General features: G+C 37.8%; 2 protein-coding genes across 6 annotated transcripts; one reads left to right on the forward strand and one right to left on the reverse strand.

The window, feature by feature from the left end:
* Positions 1–982: 982 nt before the first annotated feature.
* Positions 983–14,454, reverse strand: LOC113684421 (neuronal acetylcholine receptor subunit alpha-10). Of its 3 annotated transcripts, none has more exons than XM_027201793.2 (7): positions 14,254–14,454; positions 8,452–8,506; positions 8,225–8,318; positions 6,390–6,547; positions 5,339–5,383; positions 4,515–4,624; positions 983–3,322 (listed from the first exon to the last, which is right to left on the reverse strand). In XM_027201793.2, the coding sequence occupies exons 3-7, from the start codon at positions 8,292–8,294 to the stop codon at positions 2,089–2,091; spliced, it is 1,617 nt and encodes a 538-aa protein (XP_027057594.2). In that variant the 5' UTR covers positions 8,295–8,318; positions 8,452–8,506; positions 14,254–14,454; the 3' UTR covers positions 983–2,088. The 3 variants fall into 3 exon arrangements, with proteins under 3 accessions (XP_027057594.2, XP_027057593.2, XP_089045491.1); XM_027201792.2 differs by lacking the exon at positions 14,254–14,454 and adding an exon at positions 10,771–14,019; XM_089189365.1 differs by lacking the exon at positions 14,254–14,454 and adding an exon at positions 8,852–9,105.
* Positions 14,455–16,801: 2,347 nt separating this feature from the next.
* On the forward strand, positions 16,802–25,702 carry LOC113684424 (acetylcholine receptor subunit alpha-1-B). Of its 3 annotated transcripts, none has more exons than XM_089189362.1 (7): positions 17,484–18,589; positions 19,670–19,811; positions 21,753–21,883; positions 22,400–22,539; positions 22,661–22,705; positions 23,225–23,334; positions 23,858–25,702. In XM_089189362.1, the coding sequence occupies exons 3-7, from the start codon at positions 21,811–21,813 to the stop codon at positions 25,152–25,154; spliced, it is 1,665 nt and encodes a 554-aa protein (XP_089045488.1). In that variant the 5' UTR covers positions 17,484–18,589; positions 19,670–19,811; positions 21,753–21,810; the 3' UTR covers positions 25,155–25,702. The 3 variants fall into 3 exon arrangements, with proteins under 3 accessions (XP_089045489.1, XP_089045488.1, XP_027057600.2); XM_027201799.2 differs by having other exon boundaries at positions 17,484–18,345; XM_089189363.1 differs by lacking the exons at positions 17,484–18,589; positions 19,670–19,811 and adding an exon at positions 16,802–17,149.
* Positions 25,703–26,900: the final 1,198 nt, after the last annotated feature.

Here is a 26,900-nt window from a genome sequence, read left to right on the forward strand (position 1 = left end):
GCATCAACATCAATTCTTCACTATTAAAAAAGAGAAAAGGAAAGCAACCACTAACTTAGCAGTCATAGACAGCACTTTCAGCCCGATTAAACCTCCATTATTAGCCCCCTTTTCTATGCAGGAGCCCGAAGTCATCGAGTTGCAAAATGTGCAAAATAAAAGCACACGAAGCAGAGCTACGTGTTTCACTAATGTACTTCACATATGACGCCTTCTGTGATATATTACTGAACGAATGTAACACAATATGAGAATTTTTTGTGATATAAAAGGATCAGCTGAGCAACTATGTCGTTCTAGGGGAAGTAGGGATGATCGGCACTAACAAAAACTATCCCATCTGCACGCCTGTTCAGCAAAGGATTGCCGCAGCGGCAAAATGAGTGTACATGCTTGTAACTCGCGAGAAATTTATGCGAGCAAAGGAATGGGAACTGCAATATTTTCAAGCACTATCGAGGCAAAATGGCTGCATTTTTTTAAAATTCGTATTGCATGTTCTCATTTCGCGGGGATAAGTCCAAATCAAAAGAGATAAGGTTACATTTTTCAGGGAAGTTTTTGTCAAACCTACTCCGTCACATATCTCACTCAACAAAAAAAAGGACTGAGTTAACAGGTGTAAATTTAGTAACTGAAGTTGAGCAGCCGTAACATATATCGTAGCACTTGTTATCGCTTTAGTGCTTCTTGTCATCGTCTCCTCAGTAGGCAAAATTCCCTGGAGAAGAGTTTTTTTTGTCTCTGTGGAAAACCCGCTTCAGCTCATGTTTGCAGAAAAAAAACTCGTAACCCTGAAGGCTAAAACGGCTTGAGTAGCGCTCCGGCATTTTGTCGTGTCCTAATGGGTCACAGATGATGTCAACATGTAGTAAGACCGAAAAAATGGCACACAAAGAACGGTAGAGTACGTCACTGATATTCTTACAACATTTGACGTCTGCTGTAATCTATTCCTTAAAAGACACACGGAAACATAGGATCTATTTGTTTTTTGTATTATTGCGGACAAATTATTGTCCATGGTGACGCTATCTATGCGTCTGTCTTCCTCTAGATCATAAGTACAAACCAAAAAAAATTTGTTTATAATTCAGCTCATTATATAAAAGCAACTATTGTTGCTCTCAGTAGATCATATCAGGAGATTGAAAACATTACAGGCATTATGCAACTATTACATTCAGTATGATATTTTGATAGATGTTTGTAAATCTTGTTGGATACTACCATATAACTAAAAATTTTGCTTAAATTTTCATCAACGCTTTTTTACCTATTTGCCATTCTTCTTGATGGTCTCGCCTAGTCAAATCTTTATAGCATTGTGCTTGCGCAGTTTTTCCACACTTTAAGGCTTCACTGTGCAAATACAGTCTTAACAAAGTAAAGTCACTAATTAATTCGCTTATTGGCAAAAATTTGGGTCAAGTTCGCCACAGCAGCCCAAATTCGATACAAACTGATTAAGTAAGACTATGTAAAGTACAGGGGTGGGAGATGGTCTCATGGGGTGAGGCTTTTACTTTTTCTAAGCCTTAGGCCAATTTACGGCTAACGGTTAATATCTTTCCAAAGAAGTCATCAGATAAATTTTTTACGGTTTTATTTTTTTACGACGAACGGTTAAACTTTGTCAATTCTTATGGTTAACGGCTGAATTTTTTGGCCGGTTTACGGCTGACGGTTAACCGTATTGATACCCTCCAACAGGGGGTGCGCAAAAAGACTCGCTTTGTCGAAATGTTGACGCTTGCCGCATCTACCACGCCTTGTTTGGTAACCTTTCCCAAAAACTCGCTACCAAGCATTTACTTAACTAATTGTCCCGACGCCAACAGTCCGTGAGAACAGTCTTTCAGGGTGATCAGTATACAGCTATTCTATTTCCATAAGATTTGAACGTATTGCCCATATTATTAGGGCTAGCAGTCATGATACTAGGATTCTTTGCCTTAATTTGGGCAGGTAACACATCCATCTGGCTGCGAGACCACTTTACTCTATGCCTAAGTCAAAACAGATCTAATGTTTATTTTAATCGTACTGGCTAAAGCGCATGTCATTTACGAAGCAGTTGAATGAGTTCTATTCGTCGACCAACGGTTCAGGGTTATCGATTGATAGCATCTTAAAATCAGACCATAACTTCGGTGCGCGCAAAAATATCGCAGCAACTGTTACTATACCACAAATTATTGCTATCACAAGGAAGAACCGATCCAGAATCCTTGCGACAAGAGTCCACTCCCAGTGACGTATGGCTAACTCGTCTTCGCTTAAGGCTTCATTGTCATCCATGTAAGGACGTGCTTCCTCTTTTTTCTTAAGCTGATCGTCCAGCGTTTCATTAGAGCTCTTGAAAGGATATTTGTTTACACCATAACTGAGCTGGATTCCAAGATTTTCCATTTCTGCACCCAAGGACTCGGTATTGGAAGGACCACAGTAAATGGTGTCACCAAATGTTACGTTAAATCCCTGGTTGTGCTGGTCTTTCATTTCCTCTTGTTTCTTTTTGAAGGATCTTTTGCAAACGTCGTTAATAATGCTTTGCTGTTTTCGTCTTCGGCTTCTTCTGCTGGATTTTCGTCGCTGGATTTTTCTTTTCTCCGGAGTATCCCTCAGGAACACTATGGTTGCCATCCACTCTATGACAAGTGTTCTCATCCATCTTGGCATCCTACGATTCGTCCGGTGATAAAAGTTCAAAATCGTCGTGGTCACCACAACCGAGGCACCGATCTCCAAGATAATAGCAAAGTAATACTGACCCAGGATAGGAAAGTCATAAGATGGCATGATCTCTGAGGTAAGTTGCTGGAACACAGTCATTGCCAACAACACGGTAATGCTTAAACCGATCCGTTCTCCCGATTCAGGTGGCAAAATAAAACCAAGAAAAATCATGGAGGAAATTAGACAGCAGGGAACAATGTAATTAATGAAATAGTCCATACTCTCCCTTCCCATTTCGATCGTCACCGTAATGTCAACGAAGGGCTCTTCACAACATTGGTAGTGCTCTATGTTTCGCTTCATCTTCACCTTATAAATTTCCCATTCTCCATTTTCTTGGTAATGCTTGGTTGGAAATGTCAAATTTTTTATGGGGGTTATGTCAAAGGTAGTGGCGTCGTGCATCCAGGAACCGAACTTGAGTTTACATGTTTGATTATCAAATGGAAAATACGTTACTTTTACTCTGCAAAGGACGTTGAATATCATTGGGTTGAACCACACGTTGGTGCCATTGAAGAAGAGAGTGATACCGCTCCGATAGCTAGTCCTTCCACCGCCAAAGTGATCTTGCTCGTCTTTGCTACAAGGAAATAAACAAAAAAATTGTTAAGGCAGCGTAGGAAAACAGCTTGTGTTATCATCATTTCTATTAATCTTAACGTTCCTTTCATGTTCCCTTCCAATGTCTTTTTCCAAAAACTGTAGTAAAAAAAAAAAATAGATCATCGTGCTTGTCCAAGAAATATGGTGGGGCCAATATTAATCTTATCCAATTTACGCCTGTACTGGCACTAATCACGTGCGTCATTTCATCGATTCACAATACATTTTGCGGTAGTTGAAGGCAAGTGTTCTTAAAAGCAAAACTTGGAAAAATAATGGATAGGTAGAGAGTCTCTTGAGTATAGAACAATGTAATATATGATGTGTAGAATCGAGTCGTTGCTTTCGAGGTCACAATTCGCATCCTCGTGCGACGGCCTTCGTACACGCTTGTAGCTATGTTTTTTCTCCCTGCGATAAATTTTTCCTAATTTCTCCAAATGAAAGGGGATGATTTGTACAATAAACATAAAAATCATAGATCACCTCGTTCGTTCAACAACAAAATACCATTGTACCTGTTTATCTCGTCATTGATCGAAAAACAATACCGTGCTCTTGGAAAAGGCGCACGCGTGCGCCTGATTATGTGATTTGTTATGCGCAGTACGGATGCGAATGAGGAATCGCTTGAAGAACTATTCTGTTCAGTTGATGACAAAATAATCAGAATTTTGATATCAATTCCACGTCCAGTCATCTACAAAATATATTATACTTTGGCTAAATATGCTAAAAGCTCAAAAACGAGCCCAATAACTCGACTATCCTTAGAAAAAAAACAGGGATCAAACTTTAATTCTCAGAAGGTTTTATTATGGATAGATCCATCAACTTAGGGACCAGCCATTTTTTTACGGCCTGAAGGGGGAGGAGGGTGGAGGATTTTTTTTGGGGGGGGTCACATGGTTTTCAGGGGAAACGGAGGGGTGTCAGTCTATGTTAAATCATCCACTGAATACATGGGGGGGGGGGAGGTGGGAATATAATATAGACAGATAGAGGGATCAAGTAAATTTTATCGTGACTTAACCCCACCTTCCTCAGGCGACAAATGGTAACCGATCCTTAAATAAGAGATGACTATTATAGCGGCCACTGTCCTGTTACCAGGTCCTGCATCTTACAAATTGAGCAAACCTGATCTCACCACATGATTAACAACTTACTTGTTATAAAGAAGAATATCCGGGACCCAGACCCTCTTTGGCTCCACAAAAATTCTGTCTATTCCGTCAAATTCAGACTTGTTCCACCGCAAGGAAGGGTTCTCCCATTTCTTAAGAACACAAAAAAGCCACATTTTGTTCATCATTTATGAGTTCATTAAATTCACCTTGAAACTCATAACTTAATTTCCGAAATGGAACCACCCTCATGTGATTTCATACAAACATCTCAAAAATGACGAACAGCACTTTAATTTTAATAATAAAAAGAAAAACCGCCCGTCTACTGAATTTTTTACTTCTTTACCAAAACTAGATCCTTTTGAAAAGTATCTTGCTTTTTCAGCAACGCAGTCGGTATCTTTATGCGTCTCTATCTGAATTATTTTCAAGTCAGTATAGACAGTATTTCTGTTCGTTTACTAAATCAATCAGATGCAAACTTAAAATCACTCTCAGTTTAGTGAGGAATTTCAGTTTTTACGTGCTTAAATCCGTTGATATTAAAGCTAGCAGCGAATGCGAATAGGGCGTTTTACAATAGGGTGTCGTAAAACCAATAGAAACGGCCGAACAGAAGAAAGGAAATACCTTTCAAAGTAAAAACAACCAAACTGCCCAAAGCGCGGGAAAACGCGGGAAACCAAGTCACGATTGGTTTCATTTATGCATCTGATTGGTCTAGATGGCGGCGCGAGTTTTCTAGACCAATCACACACTGACGTAAAGCGAAACCAACGCAATCTCGAATTATTTTTGACACTCAATTGAAAATAGCTCTGTTAGCCGATATCAAATTACTAGAGGCTTTAAATAAAACTGACCTGTCTAACCCAACCATACACTGTCATTGATTGCTCTTTAGCGTTCTGTAGAGGAACAAGAAAATATCAGAGAGATATGTCACAAAGTTTTATCAATAGCGGCAGCAGTTTTAAGCACAAGCATAAAGGAGAGGAACGTCTTTTTGTCGAAGACAGAGGGGGCGAGGTCACTCAGCGAGAGGTTACGTGACTTCGTGCGACTTTATGACTTTCACTCCCACCACATTTTCCATAATTTAAGATTTTCCAACCTTAGTCCCTTCTCCTCTTTGGATTGTTTCTTATCTTAGCAAACTAAAATGTTTGACTTAACTCACTTAGTAGGAAGCTATGAAGGTCCCAGAAAAATGGTTTGTGTCAAAGCCTCAGTTAGTTCCTTTATCATGTAAATTCTTTCATTCCCGCGATCTAAGTATCAATAGGTCATTTCCAAAAGATCTTGAGGCTAGCGCTCTTTTTTAAAACGAGGCCTGGTCTTCGGCCATTCGTATGAAAATGATTGCAAATTGCACTAAATGAAAACTCATAATCATATGAGATGATAAGCTCCAGGACTCGCTTTGAAAACGAGGCTAAGGGAAATTCGGAAATGGCCTTTTCTCCCAACAGACACCAATATGTTTCCTCAGAATTTGATATCAAAGTAGGCTTTATCTCCTGGTTGATATTTTCCTTTTTATAATTACTTTTCAGCTTTAAATCAGGCGTGGATATTAAAAGGAGAAACTACTTATTGATTGCTCCTAGGAGTGAAAGGTCAAAAGGAACCCCTTGTAAAATTAACCCCTTAGACCCTTGGAGTGATTAGCAGCTAATTTCTCCTTACCATATCACCCCTGAGTTACGCATTAAGGTCACGAGAATGAACGAAACGATCACCAAGTAAAGAAGCTCTTGATTATTAAACAAATTCTCACTGTCAGCACCGAAGGAGGTTTGTAGAGAACAGTATGGAGAATAGGCATAATGATGTTAAGGGTTCACCGAAATTAATGGTCCTCTTGTTGTCCTTGATCAAAACCCTATTCACACAAATAAAAGATACACTTACCACTTCAACAATTTTGATGAGCTCGAGTGCAAACTGGACGTTAATGGTAGTAGAGAGGTTATGCCGCGGCAAAAGGTCGACGCTGTAATAGCTCTCATTAAAGAGCCGTTTGTGAAGTCTCTTTTCGGCACTGAGTCTTGCATCACTTGCCGCAATACCTAAGATAAATAGATTAAAGACCACGTTAAGCCCAAAAGTTGTAGTAGAAACTTATGCCGGCCGACATTCATCAGAAGCTACTTATCTGTTCAACTTTAACTGAACATTTCAGTAGTTTTATGATGGAAAAGCTTGGCAACCTGCGATGGATTACTTCCAAAATCAAGTTATCCCAAAGCTTTTAAACAAAACTATTACAAAAATGTTACCCATAATTCATAGGGTGCTTTTAAGTTCGTCAGACTTTCGCCAATACAGACTTTACCCAATTATGGGTAAAATTTATTACATATTTTTGGAAAAAAACACGATTTTCGTGGTTGTGTTGTTATTAAAGCAAGATGTGGGGCCCCACTCAGTTTTATCAACGTTGTCACATGCCCACAATCCTGGCCGCTGAGTTAGCAGCTGAAGCTACTACATGGATCGTTTTAACAATGGAGCGATGAAATTATGAAATTGAAGATGGTTTACATAGACCTCTATCATGAGGGTAAATCTTTTTTTATAACCTTTTAAAGGGCCCTCTTAGCTTTAATTACTAATCAGCTTCTTAGATTCCTTAACAACAAGCTTCCCAAAACACTTCCTTGAAAACAAAGAATTTTAAAGGCATGTAGCTAGTTTGCATACACACGATACAACAACTATCATATCCATAATTTTTGAAAGAGGTCTATTGCTGAGGAAAAACAGCCCTGCGTGTGTGGGATTCAAAAAGAGGCCGCTGTTCGCATCAACCCCTGCATCTCTGTATTTCCGCCTTGAAGATAGAGCCCACTTTTTATGCAATTAATGATTAAAAGAGGTGGACACCAAAGACGCCATTTATGGAAATCGTCAGTGTTACATTCTAGTTGAAAAAAATATACATTTTATCCCATATCCTGGAGGTACAGTTTGAAATTTAACGCAAAAGAAGTTTCTATTGTTAATGCCTTGTCAGAGGGTGCAGTATCTGCAGTATTACCTTGAGTTTTCAGGTACCATGCCATAAACTTGTGCACGAAATGATACAGCTTGCATACTCTTTATGTTCTCTTATGGCAGGATGTAGCTAACAGAAAACCTTCAGTATGCAGCACAGTTGGTCGAAGCGCGAAATATAGGTATCTGAACTTATTATCTCTTTCTTAAGTAACAGTAGAAATATACGGACCCAAGGAAACGGTTGTATCATGAAAAATAATTGGAAAACTGGAAAAGAGATTTGTCCTTGCTTTATCACATGGTTCTTTGAATGGTTTTGATATCGAATTTTACCGTTCCAGTTTTATTTTGGGTTTCTCTGCCTTAAGACTTCCTTAAAACGATATGATGAGAATTAATGAAAAAAACAGGAAATAAACACCCACCATATCATTCTAAACTGACAAAAAAACCCACACAAAGGAAGACACGACGTAGGCGGGGTCAGCTGCAGAAGTTTATGTACTGAAATTTTTGACATTTTTCCTTGGTTGAATTATGCCATTTCCTAATATTTCGTTTGTTCTCATCATATTTTAGTTATTCGTTTATTGAGTTCGGACAACCTGTGCTTCTCGCGGTGGTAATTGTTGGCACGTCTTCAATCAGATTTCAAGCCTCTTTGTAACTTAAGCCTGCACCGTGCTCTCATTTAGTAAGTGAGAGTCTGGCGATAGTTACTGCGATTTGTTATGGTGTTTCCTTACCTTTTGATAAAGTAAATCCCAGCAATACGTCAACCAGGAATATAAGCTTTCTCTTCCTTGAGGGAGACATCTTCGTCCATTATTTACAGTCCATCTGTCAAGATTTGCACAATTATTTATTGGAATCTGCTTATATTTATGGAAAACTTACGCTTTTTTCAAATTAAGGGAATGTTTAATTATTGATAAGCCAAAGTTGAATAATTTATTCTTATTCCGAAAGTTACCTCATTTAAATTCTTGGATAAATATTTTTTCCTTAACTTCATTCGTCAGCTTCAGCTAAAAAAGGAACAGAATTAACCAGACAATTGAATGGCGATATAAAGTCAATTTTTAAAAAGTGTCGTGTGGTTTCGTTACATTTATTATCTAGAAACACGAATAGCATATCTTTTAAATAGAATCCCAAGTTTTAAGTATGCTTGAATTGGTATCCAATTTTTTGGTACTTATGAACAAAGCATGTCACAGTTTATTCCAAAAATTCAATATTCTACCATACGCGGCGTTTCTTGATTATATCTTCCAGTCTCCTTCAGTAAAATAAGCGTTACCTGGAAATAAGACCGCCCATGTATCTTGATCAGATGCTCTGTACACTATCTATAAATGATTTCCTCTTACCCAAAGTAGTCAGTCGTGGAAGTCAGTTTTAAACATATCCCGCAAAAGACATTATTGCCTCATTTAGAAATATCTTCCCAAAACGCTTAAAATTTTCGCGTATTTTGAGCTCGGGCTTCTTATGCTAAAGCCAGCTGTTTTGAGAACATCTCTAATTCGAAATTCATGAATAACTGAAGCTCTCCTGGATAGAACGCCAATGCCTTTGATTGGCTCATCTGTAAAACATTCGCCGATTAACGACTCAGCGCTTGGATGATATCTACTGGGCGAATTTTTATTTGTTGTCACTTTGAGAGGGCACTGTTTAGTTTTCGCGAAAACTAACGAAAAAAAATTTTTGAATTATTTAGTGTTGATTTAACTTTCCTATTCAAAAGAAATTCAAAAGGCTGCCATGGTTCAGGTGAAGTTTGATCTTTCACAAGGCGATCTGCTTTCAAATAAAAGCACTCGTAGTGAAATATGGCAGTTTACTCAAATTAATATTTGACGTCTTCCGCTGTTCATGTTGATGAAGCGGGTTACATGAATTGATGAGTTTTCGCTTATTCTGCATCTGTTTATCGACATTTGTTGCAAAACAAACACAGCGATCTCGGTCTCCTTTAATTTATTTACCGCGTTTACTTAAGAGTTGTTTTGGATTTATTCGACATAAAAGCTCACCACTCCTCTGCAAACAACTGTCTCTTGCGTAACGGTTGCCAAGCAACGACTCTCAAAATGTGGGTATCTTAAATTCAACTCAACTCAGCTTATGTTACAAAAATATTCAAAAGTTAGGGAGTCGCGTAATTATAAAAATTGTAACTATAAGCAGAGTAAAGACAACCACAAAGAAATTCGTTTTGTGTATCAGGCAGCCTACTGAGATCTTACAAATTGTACTTTTACAGCAGGCATTGTTACGTCACATGTTGGGCAAAAATAGCAATAAAAATTAAAGCCGTTTTTTTAGGCAAAGTCGTTTGAGATACGAGATCGTTAAAAAAGTTCTGATTTCTTAACAGTAGCTGTACTAAGCTGTTCGCTCTTGATTCATTTTAGAAACGAAATATCGTTATTTGCAGAATTTTAACTCAACGAGGCAGATGCTCTATTTAAATTTTTCATCGCGGGAGTTAAGATGGCGAACTTATTTCTGTTCGGCAGTGGGTATATCCTCACTACAATATCGCGTGAGAACATTTCCAAGTTCAAAAATCTTCATTTTGTCGCCATTTACAAGTAATTTCTAACGAGGCAAAGTGGATATTAGATAACAAGTTTGGCCATCTGTTTAGTCGAGAATTTTGTAATATTCGCGCTTTAAAAACAAAACAAAAATCGTAAAAAACACTTTAAAAATTACACTTTTGTATTCCCGTCGTTTCAGGCTTTCGAAAAGTTACTGGTCTACTTAGAGCAGGCCCTTAGAATCATGCTGAACACTTGAGTGATAACACACAAACTTTTTTTCAAATTGTGTATAAAATTAATACTACTCGGGTAAGTCGAGATGTGTACACTGCATCTATAAGAAAAAATATTATAAAACGCTACCACAAGCAAGCTATTGAAAGAAGGAATGAATTCTGAATTTTTTTTCCGAATAGCTCTTTCCGCGATCAAAGAGCGCATATGATAGAATCGTAATCGTACATCTAAACGTTTTAAGGGGAGGATGTTTCAAGCAACCCTAAAGTAAAAGGAACTAATTAGAAAAAAAAGAGGCGTTCTTAGTAGTTAGTAGAAGCATCCTATGGAAAGTCAACGTTCACAGAGTCATTGCATCAGATCAATAAAATCATTTGACAGTACTCGCGAATGTTAAAACGAAAGAGTTATTGTTCTTTCAGAATATATCACTAAACGATGCTTATGTACGTGACAAAAGGATTAGGTTAAGAGCTAACTTTTCACAGAGCAAAACTTACCTGAAGCGTATTACGAAAATACCATCATTCCTTTGAGATAAAGAATTGTTTCAGTTGTTTTTTTTCCTGACACGGAGATTCAGAAGTGGTTTGTTCAAACATGAATTGAGTCGAGTTACCCTCCGGCTTTGTGTGATCAAAATCAAATTATTCAAACTGATCTTTGTGTTTTAGAGCTCTACGTAAATACAAATATTCGTCAAGGCGTAGACAGCTGGAACTTGGGTGGAAAACGGTCTGGAGGAGGTTTTCTGATCAATGGAAAAGACGCTTTAGTTAATGGCCGTCTGCAGATGGCAAATAGCACGTCTTTAAAATGAACATATCATGAAGGCGTTTTACATTTGACAGCTTCTTATTCATTATGTCGTAGCATCTCACAGCGAGAAGCCAAGTGGTCGAAATTTGCTTTTATTCTGTGCAACCTGAACTCAATGTTACTTTCCATTTTTCATCACGACTGTCTGCCGTCGATTGCAATACCTACTTTCCACAATTTACTCTATAAGTCACTACTTTAAACAAAGAAAAACCAGGATTTAAAGCTAAATTTAGTATCATGCAAAGCCACTAGACAATATCTGTCAGAGATAGAGAGGCAAATGACAAATTCGAACAATAATGCATTATTTGTTATCTTTAAATGACAAGAGGAAGATGTGAATAAATGAATGTTTTTCCGCCCCGCGATTCATTTTGATTCGTAGGATATTCAAGGCAGACTTATCTTACCGATCGCTCATATCGATATCGAAAAAAAGCTACGCATTGCATTGAATTCAAGTGCATTAAGCTTCGACACCTGCACTTATTGAGACGACTTACTCAAAACTACGAACAGTTCAGTGTCAAATCTAGCCCATTTTAGTTAATAAATATCAGATTATTAAAAGACGTCATTTGAATTTTCTTTCAAGGAATTGGATAATTGCAACGAGAGTTTTAGCATTGAAGGGTACTAGAAGGTTCATTGACCAATAAGATTTAACAGTCTGATTTTAAAAGGCTTCCTTTTATATGTCTCCAACCAAGAAAGAACATTTATAAATCTACTGCTCCAACTAATTTGCTGGTTTTGGTTAACAAGACAGGCAAACTTTAATGAAGTTCGTACAATGAATAGCAGGGCCCAGGCCAAGACGACGACGTAAACAAGGACCGAAAAATAGCGCAGCACGTGCATTTCAAAACTTTTTCGATTTCTAAGCCGTCCTCTGCTAAACCACAACGTGAAATCACCAAAATTTGCATGGTATACGAACGGAAACCCCGACGGTAAATTTTTTAAGTTTCCATTTTGAACTTAACGCTGCTCACATGCGTTAAGCTGGTGTTGAGGTGAGGCAACTTAAGAGATGGTAAACACGTCCAGCCATTTGTGAAATTCTAACTAAAAATAAGAATTCATTTTTTTCGATCGATGTCTTGGATGGCGCTGCCGTCTTGACTGCTTAAGGTCCCTAGTGTCAGAACTGACTGTTGTATGCTGTCGTAATGGAGAACAGAAAAGCCTGGGATATTCCCAGTATTTCACAAGGTTGATATCATATCATTTAGGGAATTTAAGTCAAGTTAACAAATAGATTGCAAGTTGCCGCGCGTCCGTTCAGTGACAGATCACAAATGACGTCAAAATGTGGTCGGAACAAGAGTGGCACTCAAGGCGCCGGCGCGCAAATGTGTTCCTACCACGTTTTTCAGTGATCTGTTTCTGTACATGCCCATAGCGGCATGTACAATCAATCGAAATGCGTGTAGGATTCAGCTTATCATATCATACATCACGGTCTTTTAGTCATTCTCTCACTCACAAAGTTATGTCACATGACGTTTTTTTTTCAAATAATATTTATATCGCTTAATCTAAAGTAAAAATACTACGTAGTCTTCGATCGACCGATAGGTATGTTTAGATGACATGATATAAACACAGGTAAGACGTTTAAGATTTGCGTTCATAACGCTCTCTAGTCTTTCATCTCCCTTGTGTTTAGCGAAGGCTATGTTAACTCTTTACCTCCTCAAAAGTTGCAAGCATCTAATTTCTCTATAAATTATCACTCCTGAATCACGCATCCCGGGAATGCTGTAGTTTTGCGTCGACACGTTCTGTGACTAGTCAATAAATTCGTGTCACTCTCTCCACCAATCAAATGTAAAACTTTAACCACAATTTCTTTTAGTTGCCTTGCAACAGCGCTAGCATGAAATTTTCATCAACAATACAGTTTTGGTATAACCGTGAAGTCATTCAGTTATTATCTACATTATTACAAGAAAACTGTAAAGGAAGAAAAATCTAGGACTAAACCCGCAGTTAAGATCTCTACGGTTGCTCCAACTAGACAATAACTTTTTGTCGAACGTTAGTCGATTCCACTTTTAATTGGTTGATTACCGTGTTCTGTGTGCCAATACAAGTCTTGGGAATTGCAAATAGTTTTAATTGCCGCTTCTAGTTATTTCGAAGCAGACATACCGAAAAATTATCTTCTTTCTAAAGTGCTGGCGCTATTCATTTAGTTTTTCATCCGCCTCTGATGAAGGAGTCTAAACAAACTCCGCACCCTGAGGTGATTTTAGCTGTTATTGATATGTTTTGGATGGTTGCTGGTTTCAATTGACAAGTCAAATTATTTGCTGAAAGGTACGGCTCATAATGGCATATCGAAAAAAAATATATAGACCTTCGGTTATGACAAAAGGGAATTAACACATGTACTTGAAATGAGTAAAAAAAATTGTGATCTTGTGTCCAAACTGGTACCACCGCTGTTTTTTTCTTCCTCTCTTGTTCAATTTTGATGCCTGTTTTCCAAAAAAACTCCCACACTTCTCACAAAATTTTTTTTTTTATTGCGGCAAAGGCACTAATATAAACATAAATGCTTGAATATACGTTTGTGCTTCGTTGTAAATTTTTTCGTCCATCAAAGCTTCTCGCTTGAAATTATCTTCACAGCGAAATAAAGATTCTCCGCTAGATTGTAAAAGTTAACTCAGGAGGAATTCGGGATCCAACAGGACATTCATTTTATTCGTCACACTTGAAATTGATGATCAAAAAAAAATGAAAACATTTTTTCTCTTTTCTAGATAGCCTAAATACTGCACCCTTTGAAATTGTAAGCTTGGCGATGCAAGAAATAGAAAAGCTAAGTCCCCTTTATGTAAGCCATTTACCCACGATACACGTAGTTTACGCAGGCACGAATCATTCGCTGTGTCACAAGTTTCCTTGACACAAAACAAAAACAGACAACAAACGAGTCTCTCGTTCAATATTACCCTTTCTCTATTTTATGTAATTCCTATATTTAAATGTATATTTTATGAATATATTTTGTGTCCTCTTGTATGACCAACATATTACATAAAGAATGTAAGTTGTGTTGTATCATTTTTTTTATTTTGATAAGCATAAAGTACAGGTCCGTCGACAACCCTTAAATAAGCTCTTCTAGTTAATGATTCAATACGTACCTTATAAATGAAGTTTTAAGATCTTAGCGAGACAGAAACCAACAGATCCCTAAGCAGATTCAGTATTCAGCATTCACCTTCGGTTAACTTTGCAAATTTTGAATGATAACCGTGCCTACATTTGCCAATTTTCGATTAAAAGTACGATAAGAAATGGAATGGCTAGAAAAAAAACAGACTACTTTTAATTACCAAAACCTTATATTAGGAGTTATTTTTTTGTACTTTTAATATCAGCCATGACTAATTAAAATAACTCTTAAGATTATTGACTTAATAGAAGTCCATTTGGGTTAACCTACGGAAATTAAAAAAGGTGACTCTTTCTGACTTCGATTGGCGCGCTAGGGTTTGCAAAATTCATGCGATAAATATGTCATTTTGAAACCACAAAGCGAAATGTATTCAACGTAAAATTCATGTCGTAGGCCTCAAAAACATTTCGATTTAAAGCCGCTTGTTTTTTAATGTTATGAATCGAGTGAATTAATCATTTTTGTTTCAAGCTGCGCTGTCTCTTGCTGTCAAGCAACCATTATAACTCAAACCAAGCTAAAGAATGTTTTCCGACAAATTCAATATGTATGTCTTCCCAATGCATAGTAATTAATTTTTTAAAATTTGCTGCTTTCTGATTATTTTTTGTTATTCAGATGATGTAGTGGGAGTGGGAGTGGTATGCTGTTACTGTTACTACTGTACTCTACAAATTGTGTAATACAAAGATTAACTGTCTAACAGAGAAAATGGTAAAACTAGTTATTATCATTATCTTTCACCTAAAAAAAAGCACTTAGAATGAATTTACAAGGCCCTATACTAGAGAAACGTAAAGTATTTTGAATATCAGCAGCGTTTCAACCACAAATTTTTCAAGCTGCTTTCGTTCAAGAATTAATATTTTTATGGTTTAATTATGTATGCGAACGCCGTTAGTGGTCTGTTCCCCCGGTTAGAATTTAGCCCCTATAATGCACTGACACCGATCCTTATTGTTTACAAAGTGAAGGAAGCAAAAATTTAGACAAATTATATTTTATCTAATGACCACTTCCTCCATTCACTCTTTTACCTCTACGAGTGGCGTATCATCAAGCAATTTGCAATTTTGATCAGTACGAGGCAAGACGTGATGACGGTCGGTTGTTTCTTTAGTGGAGTGGCACCCGATAGCAGAGCCTTGCATGCAGCGCTAAATTTTCCTTTCAGCCTGTAACACGTCCTTCGTTTAAAATCAGCTGAGCAAATTGAGGATCAACAAGGTGACAGGATTGGACAACATCAGTGCTCAAGGATTCAGCAAATCGTTTCCTCATTTCATCAATCTGTCCTAAGAGAGTGAGTGGTCGATTTCCATCATCATGGAAATGTGCTAAAGTAACATATCTTTTTAAGCAAGGTGATAGAATTGAACTTATACAGATAAATAGTGTCTGAGATGCCCACAGGGAGGGAAAGGGGGGGGTCGCCTAGAAGAAGACTGATAAAGATATGGATGCGTCGCTGGATGGAGCCGCATTTTCATTTCTGGATTGACTGTAATAGGATTGCACTTTTTATGCAGCTTCTAAAATGGGGTCGTAAAATGTGTTTCATTCGCTCAAAAGAGACTAAGATGGGGTCTATAATTGGTAAATGATTACAGTGTTACGGAGTGGACGTCCTGAGAGACCAGTGGCACATATCCAGCAAAAATTGACCCAAGTGATTCCCCCTCCCCCCCCCCCCCTCCCCACATCTTTACCTTCCTTTACCTTCCTTTGGCAAAGGTTACAGAAGCCCGTGAAGGGATAGACGGAATTTGCCACATTTTTGTCAAAGGTTTATAACACCTGTATCTTGGATCAAAGTTTGAAGTCAAAGCAACGCGAAGCCGGCCACCTTTTTCAAATATCTGTCAGTTCAAGGCACATCTTTGAATTTCTCAAGAAATTTATGCTCGGCTATATTACTGCTTGACACAGAGCAATATCGAGTCAGATTTCAACTGCATAATTGATTTTACTATAAATAGATCTGACGAAGATTGTCATGCTATGCTGGGTGAAAGTGGTTTATGGTTCAGCTGTGCGTGTTATGAGAACTTTTCAGCCTATATCAGCCAATGAAATCCCCTTTTTTTAAGCTAATTGTGCATTTTTTCCGGGACACTGGTAAATTAAACGGTAAGTATAACTTGATGTATGTGGTGAATAAAAGGCGCAAGTGCAATTAATTTGAATCGTAGGTTAATCCTTAACTTGAAGGTACCTGGTGCCTCCTAGCAACCATCTCCTTGAACACTTCTCCTCTCAAAGTATTTTGAATCAGCTGCTCCATCTTTTACATCTTGCTAGGCAAACCAATCCAATTTCTAAACCAGATCAGTGGTTTTATGCGCTTTTATGCGTTAGAAAATGAAAGAAATAAATAGATTATCTAGCCGAGTGGACACAAGGGAAAATAATATATCACGAGCAGTCTCCCTTTTTGACGAAGTCCGTCGCATGAATTCGAAAAAAGTCGGTAAAAAAGGGATGTTAGTGCGGTGCTCGAAACTCTGGGAGAGAGTCGCACAGATTACGTAATTTTCTTACTAATCGTGCGAAGAACATCGCCGAAAAGCAGGGTCTGCTCGTAGTCTGGAAAATATCTGCTAAAGCTAAGGTAAAAATATGAATACCGCTAATTATTGTGGCATTATGAGTCCATAAATGGAATACAGCATGCTTCAGCGGGGCATATCGATCCCAGACAACAAGGCTACACACGTGATCTAGGTTCTCGTTAGATTTGGATTGCCTCCCATCAGACTTCTGTGCAAAATTAAATAAGGATAAAATGTGCACACAAGAAAACATATCAACGATCGCTCTTGTAAAGCTATGGAAAGTAAACAGATTGAGAATTTTTCATGGTGAGTGTAGTTAAATTTCTTAAAATCTAACAGCATCAGAGCACAATTTCAATAGTTAGGATTACGGGCAAGTTTAATTTAAATGCCAATTTCTATTCGTCTGCATGATTTTACTATGTTGTAAACAGAGCATAAAACTTGTCTTATACTAAAACCTAGCTGAATTTCAACCTGTGCAGATGACGCAAATATTTCTACTTGAGTGCAGTTCAAAAAAATCGTTCTTCCGTTCGGTCCAAATGATCAGCAAAATTTTGGATCAACGACTCTCCAGCATTCAAGTGAATTCGATTCAGTGAACAGACATCATGTGAGAACATTCTACAGTTTATGCTAATAAATATTTAATTAAAATTTGCATATTTTCTCACCTAATCGCCATTGCATAGTGACATTAAAAAAGAAACTTTTTTAAAAAATGGATAAATAACCATCTTGGCTTGAGTAACTCATTTGGATGTTATTTGAATTTAAATAAACATGAATAACATTTCATTTTTAACAGCCACACATTGAGCAACATTGTGTCGGAAATATTCAGCGAATACCACCACTTTCAATGAAAACCGAAAATTTTCAAAGTTTGGTTACAAATTTCCGATTTAACATCGTGGACAACCTGAAAACTTGTTTTGTTTATGAAGAGAAAGGCTCTTGATATAACTTATCTGGTAATGCTTTCAAACAAAAGGCTTTGTTAAAACTACGGATCTGTTATGAATAAACACCACTAATCTGAATATATATATGAAAAACCTTTAAGAAGTACGGTACAGATACAAGTTGGTATTTATGTTGGTGGGCTATCTCTAATCTCTTGTTACTATGTAAGGCCACTTTTATTATTTGAAAACGGTTCGTGGTCTTTTGCAACTATGCAACTATGTATGCAGCTTTTGGAGAGTCTTTTTATTTTTTCGCTTACACTAATTAAGCAGAACTCATCCTTTAATTTATTTGTCAGTTTTCAAGTGACGTTTGCAACACAGTCAAAATGGCCTGAAAGCGCGCCAGCTTTTATCCATTAATCATCATTTTAAAACAAACTCTTGCATATAAAGTTTGAATAGATATACTGATTTGCGCAAAATGCACTACAAGTGACGAACACAAGGTGCAGCTGATTAAAATATTTTGGGAGGAATAATAGTCTGTACATATTGGCCATGGATTGAACCCAAAGCTATGGATGTAAGGTAAAATCTCCCCTTGTACCTAACTCAGGATGTTTTGACGATTAACATAAACGTGATCCGTTCAGCTAGTATCTATACGTAACGGTTACCAACAGACAGCAGACTATTCTACTGCCCTTTGGCTTAGTTCCCTTTTGGGCGTGCGTTCTCCCAAACAAGAGGAGCACGCAATGACTACAAGTGTGCGATGTGGTATATTTCCAACAAAAAATCTCGACTCTCAAAGCAAAAAAGAACGCACCAGGTGAGGTTTACACATCACTTACCGACTGTGGCATCTTTTGCGTTCTTAAATGTGTGCTAATGAAAATTGTATCTTAATGTGTTGTTATCTCACCTACAAATATCTCATGCAGTATTCTATTACAGCTGCATGACAGAATCACGGAATCAAGAAGCTATCATTCATTTGTAACCCAAAGGAAAAACCGTCCGGCTTAGAGCCATCTCAGGTTACTGAAGGGGAGCAAAATTTGTTGATTACAAAACATATAGCTTTGAGAGTGCCTTTCAATAAGTTTAATGGCTACTCGAAGTTCTGGTTTTTTGCAGTCTCAGACCGAGTCAATCTCTGATTTCATATGATCCTCAAGTCGCAAAGAAATTATTGCCTTCAAAAGTAAACTTTATCTCAAGGTTTATTTGATATATCGGTACAGTACTTTATCGGTGGAGGATTACTGGTGGAATCGTTTCATTTGCTACTCTTTATCTACCCGCTTCCGTGGACCTTTGAGTGCAGTCAGTTAAAGATATATAATATATAATATAATATGTAATATATAATATATAATATAATATATAATATATAATATCCTTCATAGTGACCTATTGTCTCTGTAAGAACTGAGATTTTGAAGCAGTTATCACGCTAAAAAAGGTGGCTTAAAAGCTATTTACTAGACTCTGGCGGCGGTCAAAATATGATATTAGTCTTACATAAAAGAACAATGCCTTCTTCCTTTTAAGGCTATCTTTAATACAACAACATTGTAATGAAGTCTTTGAAATTTGAACAATACGTGATCTAACTGCTCATCTGCTCTTCCTTGCATAGTCAGTAAGCACTAAGTTACGGTTTCTACACCAAAAAACGTGGACATGATTGACTAAATTGTTCCCTGAGATGTTTATTTTTGCTTGATATGTTTCTTTGTATCCAACACTTCTGCAGTGATGGGTGTCATTTACATTTAAATGAGTTTAGCGATCTATAAAATGAATACAGCGTCGCCCACTCTGGTGCCTTCATTAGAGCAGCTGGAGGCCATGGTAATTATGTATGGATGACATTTTAATAGGAAATTAATGTTATTCTGTTTAGCATTGGAGCCAGATAGTACCAACAGCGAGTGATAATGCGTACAATCATTGCATGAAAATGATATTTAACATCGTGATTCACCTAATGATGCAAGATCCTTGGTAAAATATATTGGACCAGAGCAGAGCACAAAAAGTAAAAGGTACGCAGTCTATTATGGGAATTATTTAGTGCGCTTTACATTTTGTCTCTAAACATTAAATGAAAATTAAAACATTTTTTTTTGACACAGTAAAAGAAACTTTTTCAAGGAACAATCTTGTTGGCATGGCTCAACGTTTTAGCTATTATATGAAAATAATATGATTGTTTGTCATGGCGTTTGTGAAAGTTACACCGCTGCGCCATTAAGGTTGCTAGTTATACTTTCATTAGAAGACAAGTATTATTTTAGCATAAGGAGGTTAAAAAGTTCTCTATAATAATACATGAAATCAGAATTGATTGGATTGGAATACTTCAACTCCTCTGTTCACGGCTCCTACGACTATCTCGAGTAGTAGCATTGGGCAAATGTAATTGAGTCTGGTGGCATAACACGAACCAAGGAGGTGTGAAAAAGGCAAAACAAACGCCAGCAGCTATTTCATTTGTTCTTGCGAAACTCGAAAAAAAGGCCTTCGTAAGCAAGTGACACGTCCTACAACCCATATTTTGAGAGAAATATTTACAATTTATGAAGAAAATATACTGAAAAGCAGACTTTCTTCGCTCTCCAATTTTTGAAAATTACAATTAATGCAAGAGGCATGTTGAAGTGTTAAAACGTGTTCAAAAAGGAAGATCGCATAATCAAAGACTTTTCAAGGTGCCAATGAGTGAGTCCTTTGAAAACACTTTGGTAACGACTTCACTATTTTCTTATTTATTTAAGTAACTTTCCAATGGGGTACATTGGCTTTTTCTCAGCCCGATATAATAATTTTTTCCTCTAGCCGTTATCATGGAGATAACATGGGGGCTTGCTAATTTTTGCCCTCGGCAAGGCAACTGAGAATACATACACCGGCGTCATCTGTTATTGGTATCAGCCAGTTCGAATTCGTTTTAATTTCATTCTCCGGAAATATGGCTGGCTTTGGCGCGGATAAAACGGGTTGTTCATTTTATAGGAGGGGCTAGTCCCGAGACATCAAACATAGAGTTTTAATAGCACCCTTCTGCTCATCTATCCATGGCGACTTACACTTTAAGTTTGTTTTCCATGAGCCCTAGGTCATACTGATTTGTGTTGTATTTGTGGTGTCACAAAAAGTGTCACTATACTTGAAAACGTTTATTAGCATTATAACGGCCGACTTATTCATGGGACAGATTACATCGCTGAACCGAATACTCTCTAATAGCACCAGTATTACAACTGAGGGCCGAATATCAACAGGCATATAGCATTCAACTGTTTTAAGCGGCGACATGATTGTAACGTTGCTGGCATGCGTTTCTTTTCAAATGCTTGGTTTGTTGTTCATCTTGAACATCAAGTAACCTAAACCGTAGGGGGTCTTCCTATAGACGTATTTTTATTTTTTGTCTCAGTAGTTCCCTTCAAGCTAAAAAATGGGGATAACCTAAGGCCAGATGAGCCGTCAGGCTCTTTTGCTGACTTAACCTGTGTAAATAATGTTGCCGCAGGAATTAATAAGTGTATGAAAAAAGTTTTTATTGAAATAAAACTTGTACCAATCTTAGACGTAATAAAGATTCTCATTAGGACAAGATTACAGAAAGAAACTATATCCTTCAAATTTGTCTCTAAATTTTAAGCCTTTTTTATCATGGTTCTTCTAGGTCGAGGTCTATGATGAATAGGACTAGATACTGCTTGAGATGACTCTATGAGCAGAATGGTTATATGCAGATTCTCCTGGAATCATAAAAAAGGAATCTTAAAATAACTTAATGGGGTGGACTTTATTGAACTCAAGAAAAAGGCCTGCACGGAAGACTCTGTATGTCACGTTAAAATGTATTTTAAAAAAAGATATCGCCAGTTAGAATTCGGCCTATGGTGCAAGATCTGGAAGTAGAGGTAGCTAAGAGATACCATCCAATTGATTGTACATTTTGCATTTTTTTCCAACAGATCTGACCCGGGACGATTGACTTTCAGATGCTTACAGTCTCAACTGGCAGTCTACGCAATGCTCACAGGCTACCCATTGATTTCAATGGGTAAATTTGTTCCCCTATTGGTATTCATCTTTCATGTCACAGGTATGTCACCATAGACGCGGTGGCCTCATTGTTAGTGCGCTGGACTCCGAGTCGAGAGATTCGAATTCGAGACCTGGCCGAGTCAGTGTGTTCTTTGACAAAACACTTTATTCTCACAGTGCCCCTCTCCACCCCTGCTCTGGTTTTTCGAAGGTTAGATGACGCCATCCACTGGATAAATCTCTATCCATTGGATAACGCTGTACGTATTGCCATCACTTATCCGCTGGATAGTGATTTATCCGTTGGATAGCGTTATCCTGGATACAACTGGGCACAGGAGATGAGTACCGGCGAATTGTCAGTGAGTCCTTGTAAAATGCTGGGGGGGTAATCTTGCGATGGACTAGCAGGAGGGGGAATAGTGATACTCCTTGTCGCTTCATTCTAAGGAAGTTGGGATAAGTTTCGACTGGGTGGGCCACATAGCTTGCGTACAGAGTTCACCTTTGCCTTTATCTATCATATTAGTGCCCACTGCCAATCATCATCATCAGTTTTCCGTTTTTGTTCCAGAGGGCGCCGTCAAATCTAACGAGACACAACTGTACGAAGACCTATTTAAAAATTACAACAAATATAACCATCCAACAGTCAAAGGGGCTGATGCTGTCAAGGTCGTGTTTGATTTCCAACTCATTCGTATAATTGATGTGGTAGGTCATTTTTTCTCTTCTTTTAAGGTAAATGAGGACTGGCTGTTGGCATGGGTTGATGAACTCGAACACAACAATGAATAGGTTGCACACTTTTATTAATTAAAATCAATTTTTTCAGAGTGCCAAGGACCAGTTCATCAAGACTTATGCCTGGGTTAACCAGGTGAGAGAAGTTAGTCCCTTAGTTTTATGCAATTTTTTTCTTAAATTAAGTATCAAAAGTTATTCGGGATTCTCCCAGAAAACCGGATCATTATTATAAAAACAAATTGATCACGAATTAGCTTCTCACTTTTTGCTGCGCATCTATAACATTTTGATATTATGTGTTGAATTTCCATGAAGTCCTTGTCATATTTCCTTTCATCCGTTTGGTAGTTTTAATTGATTCAGCTTTGATTTAATGACCAACTCAAGCGAATTATTTTTATGAATCTTGTCTTAAGTTGCCCTACCTTTCTTTTCCATTTTTTTCCTTTCGTGTTTGTCCACATTCCTTTGTACCGCCAGTCCAGCATTTCAATTTCAATTTTTTTTGGTTGATATTTTCACCATGGTGGCCTCTCGCATGCGACCGATTTCTTTCTCTCCCTGCATGCTAAAAAAACATTTCAGTCATTTAGGGGGTTGACTACTAAACGTATGCGAGAAGTTTTCAATCTCCCCTTCGTGTTTTTTTTAGTATTGGAATAATCCTCAGCTTAGATGGGATCCCAATAAGTACAATGGAATCAAAGAAATTCATATACAGCCATCCGATGTATGGGTCCCTGATATCCTCTTATACAACAAGTAAGTGGAATTGTCTAAATAACTGAAAAGTGCGCAATTTATCTCGTCGTTAACAGAAGAATATTCCCTAACATCTGATGGAGGGTAAAATTAATAGAGCTTCATCACCATTTTTTGAGTCAGATACCATTGTCTTTAAAATATTGTGGAAACTTGAGTTAGTCGCTAACTGGTGCAGCAAAACATCAGACTGCAGAGATATAAAAAAGAATCGATGAAAGACGTTTTAGGATCAAAAGGAAGTGACACAGGATTGCAAACGGTGATCTTAAAAACTTTAAGCAGTATTGTTCAAGATGCAATTTTCAAGTGATTGAAAGAAAGGAACAGGACAACCAGGATAGACTCTTCACCCGTCTGAGAGCCACGTTAACGTATAGCACCTTACTTCAAATTAACAAACAGGAAACCCAAGGTTACAGACCCAACCAGAACCGTCTGAAAACCGGTTTTATTTATTTTTCTTAGTAATAAAATTAACACAACTTCATTTTCAAAGAGTCGTTCCTTTCCCTCTTACCAGTGTCGATGAAGAAGACCGTTTTGCTGGTGGAAAGTTTACTTACAAAACCAACGTTGCCATGACACACGATGGAAACAGCACATGGCTTAACCCCGCTATTTTCAAAAGTATTTGTAAAGTGGACGTAACGTATTTCCCGTTCGATGAGCAGGATTGCTCCCTGAAGTTTGGTTCATGGTCCTTCGACAGCTCAAAAGTAGATCTTCACGCACACGGTGGAAGTATGATGAACGACAACTACGTCAAGAACGGAGAATGGAGGTTGACACTATTGAAATCTCAAAGAAATAAACAAAAATATCAATGCTGCCCGCACGAATTCATTGATGTTACGATACAGATGCAGCTACAGCGAGAATCGCTGGACTATATTTTGAAGTTAATCATTCCATGCTCGCTGATTTCTTCCATGATATTTTTGGGTTTTGTTCTTCCGCCTGAATCTGGTGAACGAATAGGGCTGAGTATTACAGTTCTGTTGGCAATGACTGTGTTTCAACAACTCAGCTCCGAGCTAATGCCTTCGTATGGATTTCCACTGCTTGGGCAATACTACTTCGCCTGTATGATCGAGATAGGCGCTTCCCTGGTTGTCACTACTCTCATACTAAACTTTTATCACCGTAACAGTCGACGAATGCCAAAATTTTTGAGGGTTGTGATATTAAAATGGCTGGCTCGAGTGGTATTCCCAAAAAGTAGCGCCAAAGACTGGGAAGTGATTTCAACAAATGTGGAAGCGCCCAATTGCAAGTCAACTGCGAATGGTAATGGAGAACAGGGCGACTCTGATAGCGAAAAAGGTTCGTTTTTCCTTGTGCAATCGCTTTTGGAGCACGACAAATCAAAGATTTCTCCCACATATTCCGATCCGTGGATCCCATTGGAAAGGAAGAATGAGTTTGGCAATTCTGCAAACGGCACATTACACTACAAGAACACAAATGGCCAAGCTTACGACATGCTATCGGGAAACAGGTCCAGGCATACTGGAAACCAAAGAAAAACAAGATTTTCAAACTACCAAAATAACACCCGGAGAAAGACCTCAAGGAATCATTGTTGCACTCATCGCCAAAGCCCCGAGAAAAGAGGCTCGTCCATTGGTGCTACATCTATTCTTTTGGACCTTTTTCAGAGTACGAACGACTCGGAGCTTTCGCCACAAATGTTAAAGAATCAAAAGGAGTGGATTAAGGCGGCACGTGTGTTGGATAGACTGTTTCTGATTATCTCCGTGTTGATTGGTGTAACTACTCTCTTTGCCTTGTTTCTAAAGGCTCCAAGGTTTCGTTGAGATAACTTGAACAGAGGCTTTAAGTTAAGTGTATGTGCAATATTCACAGAAAGCGTGCCCAAAAAAATTGCTTTAAATGGCAAATATAACATGCTTTCTTTGCACTCAAAGAAAGAGAAAAACGACTTCATCGAAGCTTTTTTCTCCGTCAGGAAAATACATTTTCATTTTGAAAGAAGGAGAAAGGCATTAACTCATTTGAAATTACATTTTATGCAAGTTGAATTTCAGACTTACACAAAACAAAACAGAGGCATCCATTCTTTTTGAAGAGGGAGATTTGGGTAAGGGAAGCCCTCTCCCTTTTTTTCTTTTTTTTTCGGCATCTGTTATGTTGTCTTCCTTGAAGTGCCTTTAATCATTCATGAAAAGCATTTGAAATTAAATTCTTTCGCGATTCAGTCATGGATCAGTTTTAGGCTGCTACAAGTTCGCGTCCTGTCTTTCAAGAAGTTAACTTTTCGATTCCGTCGAGCGAGCGAAGGAAAATACCATGTAAAAGGAAAAGTAAATGAGCCAAGGAGTTACAACCTTCTGGAAAAATGAAAGTGAGCTTGAATCATTCAGAGTCTTAGTTATAACGAAACGATAAAAAACGAAGACAAAATATGCTGTCTTCTGACCGAGAAAGGGAAGCCGATTCAGTATAGTACGAATAGTATGGACTTCCGACTGACCGATACTTTTAAAAGAAGGAAGTGAACTCTCTATTAGCTCCCTTCAATTTGAGTATAGGTCAGGTCGCCCCGTTGCAATGTCGCCTCAAGCCACGACGCGCCAGAGCTAATACATCACGCGTCACCCTGCACAATATTGACTGAAGTTGTTTCAAGACTAGTTAACGGTATGGTGATATCATTTGGTCCAGAAATACCTAGTTCCGATCGTTGAGGTCAAATTTATATTTTTCCTTTCTTTTGAGATTTTATTTATACATGTTTCTAACTGAGCCACGGATCAGCTATGAGTGAAGATCTTAAATTTAACCATTTCACTTAAGGATCCACGGAAATTTCCGTACACGTGTCTGAGTCAATTAAGACCAAACACTTTACAATTTACCATGCTGTGCAACCTTTGGAGTTGTGGCGTAACAGCCCTCAAGGAAGGTCATAAGCTTTGCAAATTAGTGTGAGAAAGCATATAGAGATAACTAACGTATCAATCCATTATGAAAAGTTGGAACATACCAGTAACTATGATCATATTAAATAATTATGCACACCAATTCAACTACATTAATTTTCTTTTCTTTTTTCGGACTGGATACATCAACCTACATGTTATAACCATGGAAGAGAAGAGATGTAAGTGATTAATTAAGAATAAGATGTGAGAGAGTAAGTAAGGGTAAGAGAGATGTAAGTGATGTGATGTAATATCCATGTCAATTAGAAATTAATAACAATTATTTTCCAAAGTAAAAGTTTGTTTCAATGGTAATAATTTTTATGGTACCTTTTAAGGTTCTTGTGTCCTTCTTCACCAGAAAAATTCAGAAAGCTTGCGGAACATGATTTAATATGGCTATCATTTGGACAATAACAGAGGTACAGAATTAGACCTTTGAAGCTGACCGTAGTATCATCTTAGCAATGCAATTATATTGGGGAGCAGGGATTCAATTCCAGGAGTATTATATTTATGATGAGTTTAGCATTATGGGGAAATTGAAGCAAGTCGAAATAGCCTTAGATTCAGACTGCTTTCAAAGGTTTAACACACCTTTCAAGGTAGTGCGCAGTC

This window comes from Pocillopora damicornis, chromosome 12 (assembly GCF_964200805.1).
Source record: "Pocillopora damicornis chromosome 12, jaPocDami1.2, whole genome shotgun sequence".
NCBI lineage: Eukaryota > Metazoa > Cnidaria > Anthozoa > Scleractinia > Pocilloporidae > Pocillopora > Pocillopora damicornis.

Excerpts from the sequence above, each read along its gene's own strand:
- LOC113684421 (XM_027201793.2), bottom strand. The coding sequence starts at position 8,294 with ATGTCTCCCTCAAGGAAGAGAAAGCTTATATTCCTGGTTGACGTATTG. Across the intron at positions 5,384-6,389 it reads TCATCAAAATTGTTGAAGTG|AACGCTAAAGAGCAATCAAT; the intron begins GTAAGTGTATCT and ends GTTCCTCTACAG. Across the intron at positions 4,625-5,338 it reads TGTATGGTTGGGTTAGACAG|AAATGGGAGAACCCTTCCTT; the intron begins GTCAGTTTTATT and ends TGTGTTCTTAAG.
- LOC113684424 (XM_089189363.1), top strand. The coding sequence starts at position 21,811 with ATGCTCACAGGCTACCCATTGATTTCAATGGGTAAATTTGTTCCCCTA. Across the intron at positions 22,706-23,224 it reads CTTATGCCTGGGTTAACCAG|TATTGGAATAATCCTCAGCT; the intron begins GTGAGAGAAGTT and ends TGTTTTTTTTAG. Across the intron at positions 23,335-23,857 it reads GATATCCTCTTATACAACAA|TGTCGATGAAGAAGACCGTT; the intron begins GTAAGTGGAATT and ends CCCTCTTACCAG.